Below are 16,518 nucleotides of genomic sequence, written 5' to 3'. Positions count from 1 at the left end.
CTCCAGGAAAAGTGTCCCAGACCCGGGGTTCTAGGGATCCGAGGTGGGAAGCCCTGTGGATCGAGGGGGCGGGAGGGGGTAGGGGCCGGGCCGCAGTAACAAAGGCCTCTCCCTCCAAAGAGCAACCCTCCTCGGCCCCGCCTCCCTGGCCCCCCGCCTCCCCTGATTGGTCGGCCTTCCTGCCCGTCAGCACCGCCCCCTCCCCGGGTCTGCAGCAGCTCCGGCCGCCTCGTCGCGCCCCCCCAGCCCCCTCCCCCCGCCCCCGCCGCCCCCCGGGCCGGTGCAGCCGCAGGCGGGGTCCCCCTCCCCCTCCCCCTCTCCCCCCAGGCCTCGCACGCCCCGGACCGGCCCCCCCTTTCCCCTCCCCCTTCGCGCCACTGCTGCCGCGATGCCCCCCCCTGCGCCCGGGGCCCGGCTCCGGCTTCTCGCCGCCGCCGCCCTGGCCGGCCTGGCCGTCATCAGTCGAGGTACCGCAGCGCCGGGGGCGGGGGGCTCGTCCGGGACTCCAGGGTCCCGGGCGGGGATTGGGGGCGGGGGAGGGCGCAACCCTGAGCAGGGAAGAGGAGGCCCCCGGACGCGGAGGTCTGGGCCCGGGGGCGGGGGCTGCATCCTCTGCCTGGGAAAGGGGTCCTCGGACGTCTGGATCCACGCCCGGGGGCGGGGGTCCGCGTCCTCGGGCCCGAGCCTGGGCCTAGGGGCGGAGGTCTGTTTCTCCGGGCCGGCGAGAGGGTCTCGGACACCTGGTCCCGGCCTGGGGGCGGGAGTCTGCGGCTCGGGATCGGGGAGGGAGCTCAGAAGCTAAGTAAGGGTCCCCGGGCAGGATCTCTGAACTGAGTTGGTGGGGGTGGGAGGAGGGTAGGAAGGGGGATGCCCCGTCGGGGGTCTTCATCTCTGCGTGGAGAGGGTCCCGCAGGGGGTCCCTGCCTGAGGGCTGGGGTAGGCGTTTCTGGGGAAAGGTTGGGGGGATGGTGTCTTCCCAGGGTCAGTAAGAGGAGGGGGCAGGGGTGTCTATAGACCTCCGTCCCAGGGCCGGGAAAAGAAGGGGGTGGGGTCTGGTCTCCCAGCTGGGAAGCAGCTGAAATCCCCCAGCTGGGTGGTCTAGGTTGGGAGAAAGTATTAGTATTTGGACGGTTGCAGTTATGTGGGAGGCAATGGAGCTGGAGATCCAAGAAGTTGGGGTGCTGGGCTGGGGACTCAGATGTGGAAAGCTCTGGCTGAATATTTGGGTTCGGGGCAGAACGGAGCCTAAGAGACGGGCCGATTGAGGAGGGAGGGAAGGGAAGGGTTAACACGGGGTCAAAGGGTTAAACTCAGCTCTCCCAGTGGGGGAGGGGGACTGGGGCTGGTCTTTCGTAGAGCAGGAAGGGGAGAATGGAAAGTGGGGGGGGGGGCTGGGGAGTGAACTTGGCAGTCTCTGTTTAGAGGACGTGTAGCTGGATCTCGTGTCTCCCCAGCGGGCTTGCAACCTGGGGATGGTCCAGGAGATGCCCCCAAAGGAGAGGAGGGGAGAGCAAGGAGGCGGGGGGCAGGGGACAGGGTTAATTCTGTGCTTCCAGAGCATTCCCCCAGGCCCTGCCCCAAGCCAGGATCACAGAGTTAGGGACACACAATCGGGAACACCCTAGAACCCCCAACAGTCTCAGCGAGACAGCGACAGCGGCTCTCAGCCACCCGCCCACACACACCGATCTCGCACAGCCACATAAACACCCATCCCCCTGGTCTGACCCGGAGCCGCACCTGCAGACACCCACGGTCACACAAACCCGGCCCTGCACACACAGGACCCAGGATGCTGAGCCAGAGGGTCACTCCCTCCCTGGTGCAGACCGTCTGAGTGCCCCTCCCACTTGACCCGTCTGAATCCCTGCCTGTCTGTGTCTCTGTCTCTGTCACTTGTCTCTTTAGGTCTCTCTCACGTTTCGGCCATTTCCGGAGGCTCCCTGGCTCTGGGTGACATTCCATTTGTCTCTGTCTCTGGGTCCCCTTCTCTCCATCCCTGCTGGGATCAACACAATTTCACATGCGTCCCTCCCTGCCTCTGGAACTGCGTCTCCATGTCACAGCCCGTGTGTCTCTCTGCCTCTTTCTGGCCCCTGAGATGTACCTTGGTCCTCATTCACTTCTGGGAGCTCACGTCTCATCTCGCCCACTCATTTTCCTCCTTGTCCTTTCACTGTCTCTGGCTGTCTCCCGTTAGCTCTCTCTCTGTCTCTCTTCCTTCACTCTCAAGTAACTTCCCATTTCCTTCTACTTCTACTCTTCAGAACCCTAGAAATCACTGTTCACAGGTGCTGGGCTGGGATCTTAGTGGAGCCAGGAGGTGGTCTGTGACCTAGGTCAAGTCCAGTCCCATCTCTGAGCCTTTTGTCCCCCATCAGAGAACTGCAAGCAAGGGGGACGGGGCGGGGTGTGGGGTGAGCTGAGACGGGATTAGGGAGGCAGAAAGAGAGCCCCCCTCACCCACCACCCTCTGACCGTTGGGGCTGAGCAAAAGCCGGTGGAAGATACACCAAACTGCATCTCCTCCTCTCTTTTATTCATTGGATGGTTTCCAGATTACGGGAGGAAAGCATCCACTACAAATATGCATAAGAGCAAACCCCACTGTGTCCCGCTCCCCTACCCTCCCCAAACCCACTCTCGAGAGGGAGCCGGCGTCCCCAGCCTTCTCCCACCTACACCGTCAGACACGCAGTTCAGCATCTGTAAGGGACTGGTTAGTTTGTTGATGTTTTTCCCCAGATAGAAACAAAATACAGCCATTTCTCTGCAAAACTGGCTTTTTTTTCCCACTTAACTCTACCGCCGCAACATCTGTAGATATTATTCTATCGTTCCTTTTTTTTTTTTTTCCCCTAAATACTTTATGCCAACACACACACATACATCCACTTACAAAAGTAGATGCTGCAGGAGATTTGGGGGCAATTCTTTTGCCATATTACACGGAGTGGGGACAGGGTGAACCTGGGCGTGGGTGACCCCCCCAGGCCCCCCCGGTTTGTCTGGACTGGGGGCGCCACCTCGTCGGCTCATTTAACAGGTATTTACTGCTCACATAGTCGCTGTTCTAAGCACTGGGAATCTATAAACACAGCAGTGAAGTCCCTGCCCTCGCAGAGCTTACATCCTAGTGGGATGGAGAGAGATCCCACAAACTAAAAAAAAACCTCAGAAGTAAACAGCTAATTTCAGAATGTGACGATTCACGTAGAGAAAATAAGAATGACTCGGCAGAGCTTCCCTGGTGGCGCAGTGGTTGAGAGTCCGCCTGCCGATGCAGGGGACGTGGGTTCGTGCCCCGGTCCGGGAAGATCCCACATGCCGCGGAGCGACTGGACCCGTGAGCCATGGCCGCTGAGCCTGTGCGTCCGGAGGCTGTGCTCCTCAACGGGAGAAGCCACAGCAGTGAGAGGCCCGCGTACCGAGAGAAAAAAAAAAAAAAGAATGACTCGGCAGACAAGTTGGCCTTGTGACCTCAGGTGGTGTCTGAGCAGCTGAAGGGAAGTTCAGACTGAAAGGACGGGAGAAACCAGCCTTGGAAAGATCCCGAGGGAACGGCAGAGGCAAAGGCCCTGCGGTGAGAACCAGCGGAAAGGAACAGGCAGCATGTGGAAGGTTCCCGGGCTCTTGGCTCTGCAACCAGACTACGGGCATCAGTGATAAGAAGGACTTGGGAGATCAGCAAAGAGGAAGAGGGCTCTGGGGGCTCCTCAGTGGCCGTTAGACCAGGCCCAGCCCCTTCTCACGGCTCTTCCCTGCCAAAGCCACACGGACCCGCACTCACGTGGCCCCCACCCCTCCCTCCAGCCGGGCTTCTGCCACCAGCTCCCCAGACGCCCGCCACAAGTTCACACACACTCCTGGGCCTCGGGTTCCCCATCTGTGAGTTCTGGGATGGTGAAATCTAAGCATCCCCTGCATTGGAGGGTCCCATTTCCACCTAAGTTCCTTTGAGTGGCGGCAGATGGTTCTTATCTCCAACTCAAGGTCACTCAGCTTGTTAGAAATCCCCTTCTCTCTTTTTTTTTTTTTTCTGTTGTTTTTTTTTTTGTTGCTTGGCTGCGTTGGGTCTTTGTTGCTGCACGCAGGCTTTCTCTAGTTGCGGCGAGCGGGGGCTAATCTTCAACAAGCTTCTCTTGTTGCGGAGCACGGGCTCTAGGCATACAGGCTTCAGCAGTTGCGGCCCGCGGGCTCAGTATTTGTGGCTCGAGGGCTCTAGAGCGCAGGCTCAGTAGTTGTGGCTCGTGGGCTTTGTTGCTCCGCGACACGTGGGATCTTCCTGGACCAGGGCTCGAAGCCGTGTCCCCTGCATTGGCAGGCGGATTCTTAACCACTGCACCACCAGGGAAGTCCCAGAAATCCCCTTCTCTCAAGAGAAGGGAATTCACCCACTGCAACCTTCATCCCTTGGTTTATCAAACGGGTATGAGAGCCACTGGTCTGGACTGGCAGAGACCCGTGTGGTCCGTCCCATCACCACTGGATCTCCTGCCAGGCTGGCACCTGCCCCGTAAGCATCCTATCAGCCAACACACATAGAGCTGTTTGCAAGCACTTAACTAGCAGGCACTGTATAGAGCCCGTTGCTTGGGTGACCTCCCCCATCCTCTCCCCCACAAACCAATGAGGGAGGCACGACGATCATCCCCACTTACAGGTGGGGAAACTGAGTCTCAGGGAGGGGAAGTAACTTGTGCAACCCAGTGGCACAGCTGGGATTTCAACCCTGGCGGCCCGGCTCCCCGGTCCGTTCTTTTAGCAGCCTGGTCATGCTGGCAGGGTCGTGGCAGAGCGGATGCTGACAGCGCATCTGTACATGCGTCGCCGACTCGGGTGGGTGCTGGGCATAGAGCAACCTACAGGCCAGATCTGCTCTGCCCCACTCCCTCCACTCCCGGGGGACCGACACCAAACCGGGGGATAACAATAGATGTTTCTTTAAAAAGAAGGTGCCGTTAGGAACAGCTAGCACTTCTTGGGCCCTTTTTGCTTGCTAAGTGCTGAGCTAAACATTTTACTTGCACGTTCTCATGGAATCCCTGACAAAAAACCCTCCGAGGGACGAATTACTGTTTTTCTCCTTTCTACAGTTGGGGAAACTGAGGCTTAGACTGGCCGGGGGTCACCCAGCCAAGAAACGGGGGCACAGACATTTGATCTATCAGCCCAGACTCCTTAGGGCTTTCTTAGCGAGTCTCTAGAGACCATCCATCCCCTCTACAAACAGTTCCCTGCTCGGAGCTAAGCCCAGCTCTGGGGGACACAACCAAGATTCGGCCCTCAGGGGACTCCTGGCCAGGTAGGGAAGACACCCCTGGACGCTGTCCCAGCTGAGTCAGAGGGTACGCAGTAGAGAGAGTGGAGACTCTCTGCCTTGAACAGTCAGGGAGGTCCTTCTGGAGGAGGGGTCGTTTGAGTTGGGGTTTTGAAGAATGTGTAAGAGTCCAAGAGGTGGCAAAGCATGTTGTAGGAATCCATTTACATTCACTCATTCAACAAATATTTCCCAAGGCTTTCCAGGCCAGGCCCTGTGCTGGAAGATGTTGGGGATACAGACCTGAGTCAGACCCAGGCTCTGCCCTCAAGAAACATAGCTGGGACTTCCCTGGTGGTCCAGGGGTTAGGACTCCACACTTCCACTGCAGGGGTCACGGGTTCAATCCCTGGTCAGGGAACAAAGATCCCACATGCCGCGTGGTATGCTCAAAAAAAAAAAAAAAAAAGAAACTTATAGTCTGCTGGGGGAGACAGATACAGTCACCACAGCCGTAAGGGAGGTAGTCCAGGCATTGTGGGAACACAGACTAGGGCTGGAGGGAGTAGGGAGTCAGAGTTTCCCAAGCAGAATTCCTGCAGAGGGGACCTCATGTGCACTAGCTTGTTTATTTTTATATTAAACATCTCTTGAGGCCTCCTGTGGACCAGGCCCTGAGCTGGGTGATGCTGGAGGTGGGGAGACCCAGGCCCTGCCCTAAGAGGCTCCCATCTGGTGAGGAAAGCAGACCTGAAAACAGTGCAGGGTGACTGGGACTGAGACAGAGGGAGGGGCTGGGCCCAGTGACAGGGTGGTGGAATGGCTAACCTGACCCCCACCCCCATTTACCGAAGCCCAGAGAGGGGAAGGGACTTACCCAAGGTCACACGGCATGGAGGGTCCTCCTGAGCCTGGAGTCTGGGAACTGCATGAGACAGACATGCAGACCCACAACATCCAAATTTATAGACACACAGACCAGGAATCGAAGACCCACTTGAGATAACTTCATCACTCATCTCCCAAGACTGCCCGCAGCCAGGGCCCAGCTGGGCATGCTGGGGAAACAGATGGCCTGAGCCAGGTCCTGCCCCGGAGAGGCAGCTGGGGGAGGCAGAGAGCTCTGATCCACGGAGCCCTGGGAGCAGAGCGGGAGCTCACATGGGCTCGGATGGGCCATCTCTCCTAGGAGGTCCCTGGAGAAGGAGAAGCGTTTTGATGGCAAACAGTGGGAAGGAGGGAGAGGGGAGCAAAAGTGGGAAATGCAGAGCTGGGCTACACTAGGGGAGAGGAGGCAGGAGAGTGATGCCGGGGCCCCGGACTCCAGGCTGAGGGGCTGGAACTTCGTCCTGGGGGCCATGCCGAGTGTTGGAAGGATCCCTCTGGCAAGGAGTGTGCGTCTGTCTGTCTTTCTGTCTGCCGTACATATGATTAAGATCCTGCCCACCTCTGTGAGGTCCACCCCCCACCCCAGGGCCCTAGCCTGAGCTCAGGAGTCCCGGGTTCTTCCCTGAGGTGGGGCACCTTAGACAGCTTCCTCTGCAACCCCCAGACTGGGGTTGTCCTCCTTGAACCCTGGACAGTGGCTGTCACAGGGCTGGGGGGAGGGGGGCAGGTGGGGTGATTTTGCCCCCTGGGAGGTATCTGGCAATGTAATTTTGGTTGGGGCAGGGGAGCTACTGGCATCTAGGGGGTCGAGGCCAGGGGAGCTGCGGAACATCCTACACTGCATAGGACGGCCCCGCAATGAAGAATCACCCGGCCCCCAATGTCAATGGTGCCGAGATGGAGAAACCTTGGTCTAGGACGTGTGTGACCAGGGGTATGACAAGCCCTGTGGGGGTGGCGGGTGTGCGATAGGGCTGTGTGTGATCTGATCAGAGGTGACAGCGTGAGTGCACGCACCCGATTCTTGGCCCAGGGCAGCCCCTTTGTATTTGAGAGGCTACAACTGTGTCGCTGTTTCCCTGCACAGGCCGCATCTTCATGCACGACTTTCCAGGGTAGGGCGTGGCGATGAGCACAGCCCTCCGGCTGGTAGTGTCACTGTGACCAATTCAGCCAGTGTGTGTGTGTGTGTGTGTGTGTGAGAGAGAGAGAGAGAGAGAGACAGCCCTCCAGGTAGGGCTGTAACCACGTGTAGACTTTGCACCTGCGTGTGAGGGCCTGCTGGTGTCAGTGTAACCGTGTGGGGCCGGTTGTATATGGTGGGGCGGGTCAGGGTGCCATGTCCCTCCGGTGGCTGAGAGGCATGCTTCTGGGAGAGAGTTGTCTTTTCTAACTGACCTTCTGCTGGGTGTGTGTCCTGGGCTGTGTGTGTCAGCATGAGTATTTAGGTCTCTGTCCCGCTGAGCAGGACCCATTGCCATGCGTGGGACTATCTCCTGGCCCCGGGGCTGGCTCTGCGCATCTCTCCTGGACCCTGGTGACTGTGTGTGTGTCTGTCTGTCCCCTGGCCGCCCCCTCCTTCCTAGGGTTCTGCGTGGCAGCATCCTCTCTGCACAGCTCAGGACGGGCAAGTCCCTTCCCTCCCTCCAGGGCCCTTCAGATTACAGGAGCGACTCTGGCCCGGGCGAGCCCAGGGTGAGGGGCTGCAAACCCCCAGGGCCTGGCGAGCCCGCTGCACTGGCTCTGGCCCAGCCCCGTCCAGAGGCGCTGCTGATGGAGAGGGCCTCTGGGAGTCGTTGGCGGGGCACGGGCAATTAACTCATTAGATTAATTAGGTCCTCATCCTGGGGTGGGGGCCAGGGCAGCCCCGTGTAGACCCGTGCCGCCCTGGCGTCCAAGGTCATCCGGCCGCCTCCTTTCCCCTCCTGGTGCTGTCTCCATCCGCCGCCTCCGCGTGCCCAGCTCCCACTCCCTGGCCCTGGTCCAGCCGCTGGCCACGGTCCACAGAGAGATGAATGGCGGGGGTGGGGGGGCGCTGCAGCGCGCAGGCAGGCGTGGGCATGCGTCCTCAAGAGCGTGCCCCACCGGGCACGGGCACACGGGGGAGTCTGTGTAGACGCGAGGCTCCCTGTAGCACGCCTCAGTGCGTCCTGGGCGTCTGTGATAGACGTGTGTCCGCGTGGATATTTGTGTCCATCCGCGTTTGTGTGCGTGTTTGCATTTGCATGTCTGGATGTCTGTGTGCACTTATGTGGGTGTTGAGGATCTCCCTGAAGCGTGTCTTTCCACGTGTTTCTGAATTAATGTGTGTAACTGTATCTGTGTGCGTGTGTCTGTTACATCTGTATATGTATCTGTGTATATGTATATCTATGTACCCATGAGTCTGTGAATATGTGTATGTGTGCCTGTGTATGCGGATATCTGCGTATGTATGTGTGTATTCTTGAATCTGTGTGTCTGTGTGTCTGTACACTGTGAACATGTATGTGTGTGCCTTGTGCCGTGTCTGCATGTGTGTCTATCTGTGCTTGTATACGTACCTGTGTGCACATCTGTGCATATCTCTTTGTATCTGCACATATGCCGTTCTGTAATTGTGAAGCTGTGCATGTCTGTGTGTGTGCACGTCTGTACACAGCATCTCTGAGTGTGTATGTGTGTCTGTGTGCACATACACGTGTGTTCGCGTGCTGTGATTGTGTGCTGTCTCTGGAGGTGCATAGGTTTGTGTGTCCCAGTCTGGGTCAGTGTGGGCTTGTGGGAAGGTGTTGCGTGTGTCTGCTCTGAGTGTGTCTGCCATGTGTGTCTCTGAAAACAACAGTGAACGTGTATGCCGGTGGGTGTGGGAAGTGTCTGTATCTGCAGGGGTGTGGGTGTGTGTGTGTGTGTGTGTGTATACAGATGTGTACAGTCCCGCCGAGCTGAGCTGCCCTCCCTTCCACAGGGCTGCTGTCCCAGAGCCTGGAGTTCAGCTCCCCTGCGGACAACTACACAGTGTGCGAAGGTGACAACGCCACGCTAAGGTAGGGAGACCCGGAGGGTGCTGCCCCTTCACCTTCCTTGGGGGGAAATGGTCCTGATCTCCAGGCACAGCCCACACCTCCCCGTCAAGAGAGAGTCATTGGGGCCCAGACTCTGGGCCCAGGCCCACCCCTGGGCCTCAGTGTCCCCATCGGTCAAATGGGTGGAGGAATGGTGACCACCACCTGGGTTGTTGTGAGGATTCAAGAGTCTGTACACACGCCCTGAGCTTAGAGAGCCTGGCACACTGTGGCTTCTCGGTGAGAGCCGGGGTTACACACCCCAGCTCTCTGCCTCCCCAGTCTGCGTCTGTCCCCCTCTCTCTGGATCCCTGTCCCCCTCTCTCTGAGTCTCTGTCCCCCTCTCTCTGGGTCTCTATCCTTCTATCTCTGGGTCCCCCATCATTCTGCACCTTTGTCCCTCCCCCCCAGTGTGTCTTTCCCCCCTCTTCTTGGGTCTCTGACACACAACGATCACTCAATAGCCATCAGCTGTCATTCTGTTGTGCACTTGGGCTCACAGCTCTCCCTCTCTGAGGCTCAGTTTGCCCACCTGTAAAGTGGGTGCAGTCACACCTGCCTCCAAGGATTGCAGTGGGAACTGGAGATGCAGTGGGCCTTCCTCCCCCCCACCACCAAGCCCCCATGATGGGGGACCCTGGAGGGCCGGGGGGTGGTGTGGGAGAGAAGAAAACCATCTTGCCTTCGTCCTCCCCGCCAGCTGCTTCATCGATGAGCACGTGACCCGAGTGGCCTGGCTGAACCGCTCCAACATCCTGTACGCGGGCAACGACCGCTGGACCAGCGACCCGAGAGTACGGCTGCTCACCAACACGCCCGAGGAGTTCTCCATCCTCATCACCCAGGTGGGGCTGGGCGACGAGGGCCTCTACACCTGCTCCTTCCAGACCCGCCGCCAGCCGTACACCACTCAGGTCTACCTCATCGTCCACGGTGAGCCCTCAGCTGAGGCCCTGGGTGGGGGTGGGCGGGATGGGCCCGGGCGGCGGGCACAGGGGACAGGGGACCCTCATGTCCTCGCCGATCCCTGGGACACAGCCATGGGAAGGCAGACACACACCCTGCCCTCACGAATTCCAGCCAAGCAGAGGGAGGGAAAGTCACAGGCAACTTCTAGGGCAGGAGAGCTACAGGGCCAAGCGTGGACTCGGAGGAAGACCGCATTCATTCACTCAGCCCTGTTTATGGAGCACCTACTACCTGCAAGCATTGCTCCGCGGGCTGGGGACAGAGAAGGAGCCAGGCAGGCTGTCCCTGCCCCTTTGGAGGTGACTTTCCAAGGAGAGGCAGCTTCCCAGACATAACGTCTGAGCTGAGACCTTCAGGTGGGTGCAGGGCTGGTCCCGGAAAAAGAAGAGCACGTGCGGGGGCTGGATGCGCAGAGTGGGAGAGGTGGGGCTGGAGAAATCCACGGAGAGGGCAGGAGGCTGCCTCACGTGGCATCAGAGGTGGTCTGGAGTGCAGGGAGCACTTGGAGAGACGGGACCACAGGGACAGCCCGGCGGGGCCGTGGACAAGCCCCGACTTGAAGCCAGAGTCCTCCAGGTTCCGAGCTCACCGCCACCACCCAGGGGCTGAGGGACCCAGAGCAAGCCGGGCGGTCTCAGACTCCGCATCTGCAAAACAGGGATGACGCTGTCATGTATCAAGTCCAAAACATCGTCAGCTGGAAGGGGCACCTTTATTTTATGCCTGGCTAGAAATGGAAAAAAAACAAAACAAAAAACCCCTCCCAGTGAAACACTGGCGTCCTACATCATAAAGCCATCCTGATTGGAGAAATGTGCAAACGGGTGGGGTGGAGGTGGGAAACGCCCCTGTGTGTTAGAATGGATGAGTAGAGCAACATCTACCCCAGAAGGGAGTAGTGAGGGTTTAATGGGTTAATTTTTGCCAAACACTTAGAACACCGTAAACTTACACACAGCAAGCACCATACGGGCATTCGTTAAATAATTTTTTTAATAGTAATACTAATCAATAAAAATAGAGATGGGGCAGGAGGAATTCAGGCCAGAAGAGAGAAAATAGAAACCAAGTTAGGAGGAAGGTGGAGAGAGACTGAGAAGGAGTGAGGAAGACAAGACCAGCAGCTGGAGAAGCAGCCAGACCCAGAGGGAATGGAACACACAGGATTGCTTACAGAAAGAGGAGTGTCAGCTGGACCCCTGCGTCTGAGGGGGGAGGGGCCGGGGGCCTGGATCCTGGGTCTGAGGGGGGAGGGGCCGGGGGCCTGGATCCTGGGTCTGAGGGGGGAGGGGCTGGGGGCCTGGACGCTGGGTCTGAGGGGAGAGGAGCTGGGGGCCTGGATCCTGGGTCTGAGGGGGGAGGGGCTGGGGGCCCGGACCCCTGGGTCTGAGGGGAGAGGAGCTGGGGGCCTGGATCCTGGTCTGAAGGAGGAGGGGCCAGGCCTGGATCCTGGGTCTTGGGAGCCCACATCTGGCCTCTCACTGACCTTCCCTCCGGCCTGCAGTCCCCGCCCGCATCGTGAATATCTCTTCGCCTGTGACCGTGAACGAGGGGAGCAATGTGAACCTGCTCTGCCTGGCCGTGGGGCGGCCGGAGCCCACGGTCACCTGGAGGCAGCTCCGAGGTGAGGACCCCACCCCTGGCCGAAAGCCCCTTCCCCCACTCCGCAGTCTGGGCCCCTCAATTCCCCATATCCCTAGCTAGATACCCAGAATCTCCCATTACCCCCCTCCTTTGATTCCCCCGGAACCCTTGTGGTGACTGGATTTCCCCCTCCTACCCTGGTCCTGTTATTTCACTGGAAGGCCCCAGAGCCTTAGAGCCTTCCCCACTTGCCATCCCAGGCCTGGGCTCTTTCCTCCAAATCACCTCCTAGATCCCAACTTGCCCCACATCCCCGACCCCAGTAGCCTCAGTCTCTTTCCCCCCAGCTCACAGGATTGTCCTGGACTCAGACCCCTACCACTAGATGGCCAGAGCCAGGTTACAGCCGCGGCCCTGGCCCACGTTCCCGTCTCCTGCTCACATCACTACATCTCTGCCAGATGCCTTAGGCCAGTGGTCCTCAGAGTGTGGTCCCCAGACTGGCAGCATTGGCATCACCTGGAAACTTGACAGAAATGCACATTCTTTGGCCCACCCCAGAGTTAACGAGTCAGAACCACCCCTCCCCACATCACCACCACAGTCTGTCCGAACAAGCCCTTCAAGTGATTCCAGCGCTAGGGCTAAGAACCATGGCTGCCCCCAAACAGAGTGCCAAGGGGCCTGAAAGGGACATTCCAGGTCCCAGACATCACCCACTCCCCTTTTACCTAGATCTCTACTACCATTTCCCAGATCCCTAGATCCTTACTCACTGGGTCTTTGGAGACCAATTGTGCCAATCGGTAGATCCCTTGAGACCCCAGAACCCAATAACTAGGTCTCAGACCCTTGGATCCTCCCCTAGTGGTTCATCTGAGCCCCACAGTCCGGGTCTCGAGTTTCTGGATCCCTGGATGCTCTGAGTCCCAAAGGGTCTTCTGAGCCAGCGCTCTGTCATGAGACCCCAGATATCTGGATTGCTGACCCCAGTCACCAGATCCCGATTCCTTGGGCCCCAAGGGCTAGATCCCAGAACTCTGGATCCTCCCCACTGGGTCCTGTGAGTCACATGATCTGAGGTATGGACTCCCAGATCACTGTATCCCCTGAACGCCCCCAATTCTAGGACCCTCCCCACTGGGTTCTAGTTACTAAGCCCCAGATGCTCATTCTGTGCCCCACCCGTAGCAGGAGATCCCAGGCCCGGCAAGCCCCTCCCCATTCCCACTGACCCGGGCACTCCAGGCCCTGCGCTGTCCGCCCCGCTGATGTGTGTCCGTGTTGTGCCCGTGTTGTCCCGTGTTAAGTGTTTGTGTCTGGCCCCGCCCCCTCCCCTCCCCTCCCACCACAGATGGCTTCACCTCGGAAGGTGAGATCCTTGAGATTTACGACATCCAGCGGGGCCAGGCCGGGGAATACGAGTGCGTGACTCACAACGGAGTTAACTCTGCGCCTGACAGCCGTCGCGTGCTGGTCACAGTCAACTGTGAGCCCCCCTGGCACTGGGCACGAAAGCGGGGCGGGTCCTGGGTCCCTGGGGATGAAGGGTGTGAGGGAGGAGGAAGGGGGTGAGTCTGCGCGAGGAAGGAGTCTTTGTGCGGGGGGGATGCTGGAGACCTGGACTCCTGGTAAGGAGAGAGGAGCGGGCTGGGGGTGGGACCCCTTCGTCCCCACCCGGCTAGGAGAATTCGCTGACCCTGGTCCCTCACCAGATCCTCCGACCATCACGGACGTGACCAGCGCCCGCACAGCCGTGGGCCGGGCTGCCCTCCTGCGCTGTGAAGCTATGGCGGTGCCCCCCGCGGATTTCCAGTGGTACAAGGATGACAGACTGTGAGGACGGCACCGGGGCCGGCCGTGGTGGTGATGGTGGTGGTGGTGGGGTCCTTGGTCCTTTGGACCGCGGGGAGGGGGGCAGAGGGAGCAGAGTACTGGCTCCTGAGAACTTGAGGGTCCGGCTTCTAGGTGTTGGGGTCCTCTGAGCCCCAGGGAAACTGTGGTGGCTTACTGGAAATTTGGGTCCCAGGATGATGAATGCTGGAGCCCGGTCTCCTCCAGCTCTTCAGGAAGAAGGTCTGGGGTGGGGGTCGATACTGAGGATCCAGCAGAGAAGTTTTAGGGTTAGGGGACCATTACATCTGGGGTCTAGCGGGGGCTGGGTGCCCCTAGTGGTCGGAGGTACACACTGAGAGAGTCCAGTGTCCCTGAGGGGCTAGGCTGCCTGGAGAGGGGCGTCGGTGGGAGTGGCCCGAGATCCATGGGGCGCTAGAACCCGAGGCTAGGGGTCGCTGGGGTAGGGAACAGAATGTAGGGTCTCCAGGGAATCGGGGAGCCTGACAGGGGGTTGGGCTTTCCGCCTGGAGAGGGCCCCGGGCCGGGGTCCTGCGGCCTGGTCCCTGACCCGGATCCCCGGCAGGCTGAGCAGTGGCACGGCCGAGGGCCTGAAGGTGCAGACGGAGCGCACCCGCTCGATGCTTCTCTTCGCCAACGTGAGCGCCCGGCATTACGGCAACTACACGTGTCGCGCAGCCAACCGGCTGGGAATGTCCAGCGCCTCCATGCGGCTCCTGCGTGCGTCCCTGAGCGGCAGGAGGGGCGGGGCCGGAGCGGCGTGGGTGGGGCCGGGGCTGAGTGGGCGGGGCCAGAGAGGTGGAGATGCCGGGCCGAACCCGGACTCTCCCCGAACTTAGGAAAGAGACGCACCCTCGACTGAGCAAGAAACCGATCTCTTCTACAGACACATTCATTGGGCGCCCACTAAGGGCCAGGCATTGGGTGCTCGGGACACAGCAATGCACAAAAGAGCCAAGGTCTAGGGACTTGCACAGCTTACAGTCTAGCAGTAGTAGAAAAGCAATAAACAAGTAGACACATAAGTAAAATGAAAAGCCAACGAATACATACACACATAAATAAGCCAAAAAAAAATTTTGCATATCAATAAGGGCTACGAAGAAAATAAATAATAGAATTGGGGCCGGTAGCATTGGATAAGCTCATCGGAGAAAGCTTCCTGGAGGGGGTAACATTTGAACTGAGACCTGAGTGGTCGGGAGAAGGCAGCCCTGCCAAAATCTGTGGGGAGAGCTTTGTAAGTGGAGAAGACAGTCATCAGCCAGATGCTTAGACTAAAACAGTCAGAGGACAGGCACACTGAGTGAAAGCCCAGAAAGGTCCCCAGGAGGCATCCTCAGACAGCACCCTCAGAGCAGAGACAAGACGCTCGGGAGAGACACACGTGGGGTCTCCCCACTCTGGGCCTCCTCCCCTGACCCTCTCTCTTTCCCCAGGCCCAGGATCCCTGGAGAACTCGGCCCCAAGGCCCCCAGGGCCTCTGACCCTCCTCTCCGCCCTGGGCTGGCTGTGGTGGAGGATGTAGGAAGAACCCAGTGCCCTGGAGTCCCCCCGCGGGCGGTCTGAGGCCGAGAGCAAGAGGAGAAGGGGGAACAAGCGCCGCGGGTCTCGAGGGAGCAGAGGAGCTCTAAGAGGAAAAGGAAGAGAAGGAGGAAAGATCTTTACAGAACCCATCACTGTGAGGGATAATGCAAAATTATGCATCTTTCTACAGCCATTCTCGCCACTGTTCACCTTTCCGATTGTGACCCATCCCCGGCCACCCCACACCCGTCTCTTAGCTCAGGCTGTCAACTGGATCGCGTGTGTGTAGTGGGTGTGAGCGTGAGCCTGCACGCGCGTGTGTGCGTGTGTGTGTGTGTATGAATGGGTGGGAAAGGGAGCTCAGCACTCTTCCCTCCTCGACACCCCGCACATCCACTGCCCCCAACCTTGCTGTCTCTCACCTCTGGCTTGAGGTAGGTATGGGGGCTTCGTGCCAGAAGCTGTGAGGAGAGGTTTTCCAGGCTCCCTGCTTTCCCAATATATGCATTCACACCACCCGCTCCCCACCCTGTTGAAAGGCTGTCTCCTGGGCAGGTTGGGAGTGGGCAGGGCCATCACGCTTGTCTGTCAAGCTGTCACTCAGCCTCTGTGAGCAGGTGCACAATCTCCATCTTGGCTCTGGGCCTCCCTGCTGTCAGCCGGCTGGCTGCCTGGAGCCGGAGGCCCCATCACTGGCTCAGCGGCCTGAGACCTTCCCACTTTTCCTGTCCCTCCCCACCCTGGACTTTCTGGCCCCCTCCTGGGCCAATCGGTGCTTCCATCCAAATGTCAGGCTGGTGCCTGTTGCCACCTGTGTGTCTCAGTGCTTTGCCCTACCCTGCCCCCACTCCCCTCGACCACCTGCAGCGCCAACCAGCTGCAGCCGGCCCACAGGTGTGGGCTTGCTGGGCTACCACTCCCTGGCCTCTCCACCGGCTGAACCTCCTAAAGGCTGACCTGACCACCCTCACACACACTCACACACACACACACACACACACACACCAGCGACTGTGACCAGCAATAGCCCCCCCGGCTCCAGCTGTCCTGTAGCTGGTGACCAGCTGTAGTTCCCCCCAGGATGGGCAACTGTTATCAGGAAGGGGCTCTGAGGCTGTAACTTCAGCTCTGATTGTAGGAACACCCCGCCCTGGCACACCACGTCACACAAGGTGGGGGAGAGAGAGGCATCCCACAGTCCTGAGCCCAGACCAAGATGCCACGTCACCAGCTCCAACTCCCGGGAGACCCTCTATAAACACCCACCCTGAACTACACCCCCCAGAGCTTGGGACGGGGAGAGAGGGCAGAGCAGGGGCAGAGGGGCAAGGAACAGTGACTGTACCTCAGACGGGGGCGTGGACCCCATCCCACATTGTCTTCCATTCCCAG

At 59.2% G+C, this 16,518-nt stretch overlaps 1 protein-coding gene across 1 annotated transcript; it reads left to right on the top strand.

Moving 5' to 3' along the window:
* Nucleotides 1-388: 388 nt before the first annotated feature.
* On the top strand, nt 389-16,518 carry IGLON5 (IgLON family member 5). The gene is made up of 8 exons (XM_032612875.1): nt 389-467; nt 9,096-9,174; nt 9,893-10,125; nt 11,666-11,785; nt 13,100-13,234; nt 13,461-13,581; nt 14,165-14,319; nt 15,039-16,518. The coding sequence occupies exons 1-8, from the start codon at nt 389-391 to the stop codon at nt 15,125-15,127; spliced, it is 1,011 nt and encodes a 336-aa protein (XP_032468766.1). The 3' UTR covers nt 15,128-16,518.

Source organism: Phocoena sinus, chromosome 19 (assembly GCF_008692025.1).
Source record: "Phocoena sinus isolate mPhoSin1 chromosome 19, mPhoSin1.pri, whole genome shotgun sequence".
NCBI classification, from domain to species: Eukaryota; Metazoa; Chordata; class Mammalia; order Artiodactyla; family Phocoenidae; genus Phocoena; species Phocoena sinus.
This window is presented reverse-complemented; position numbering and strand designations above follow the sequence as displayed.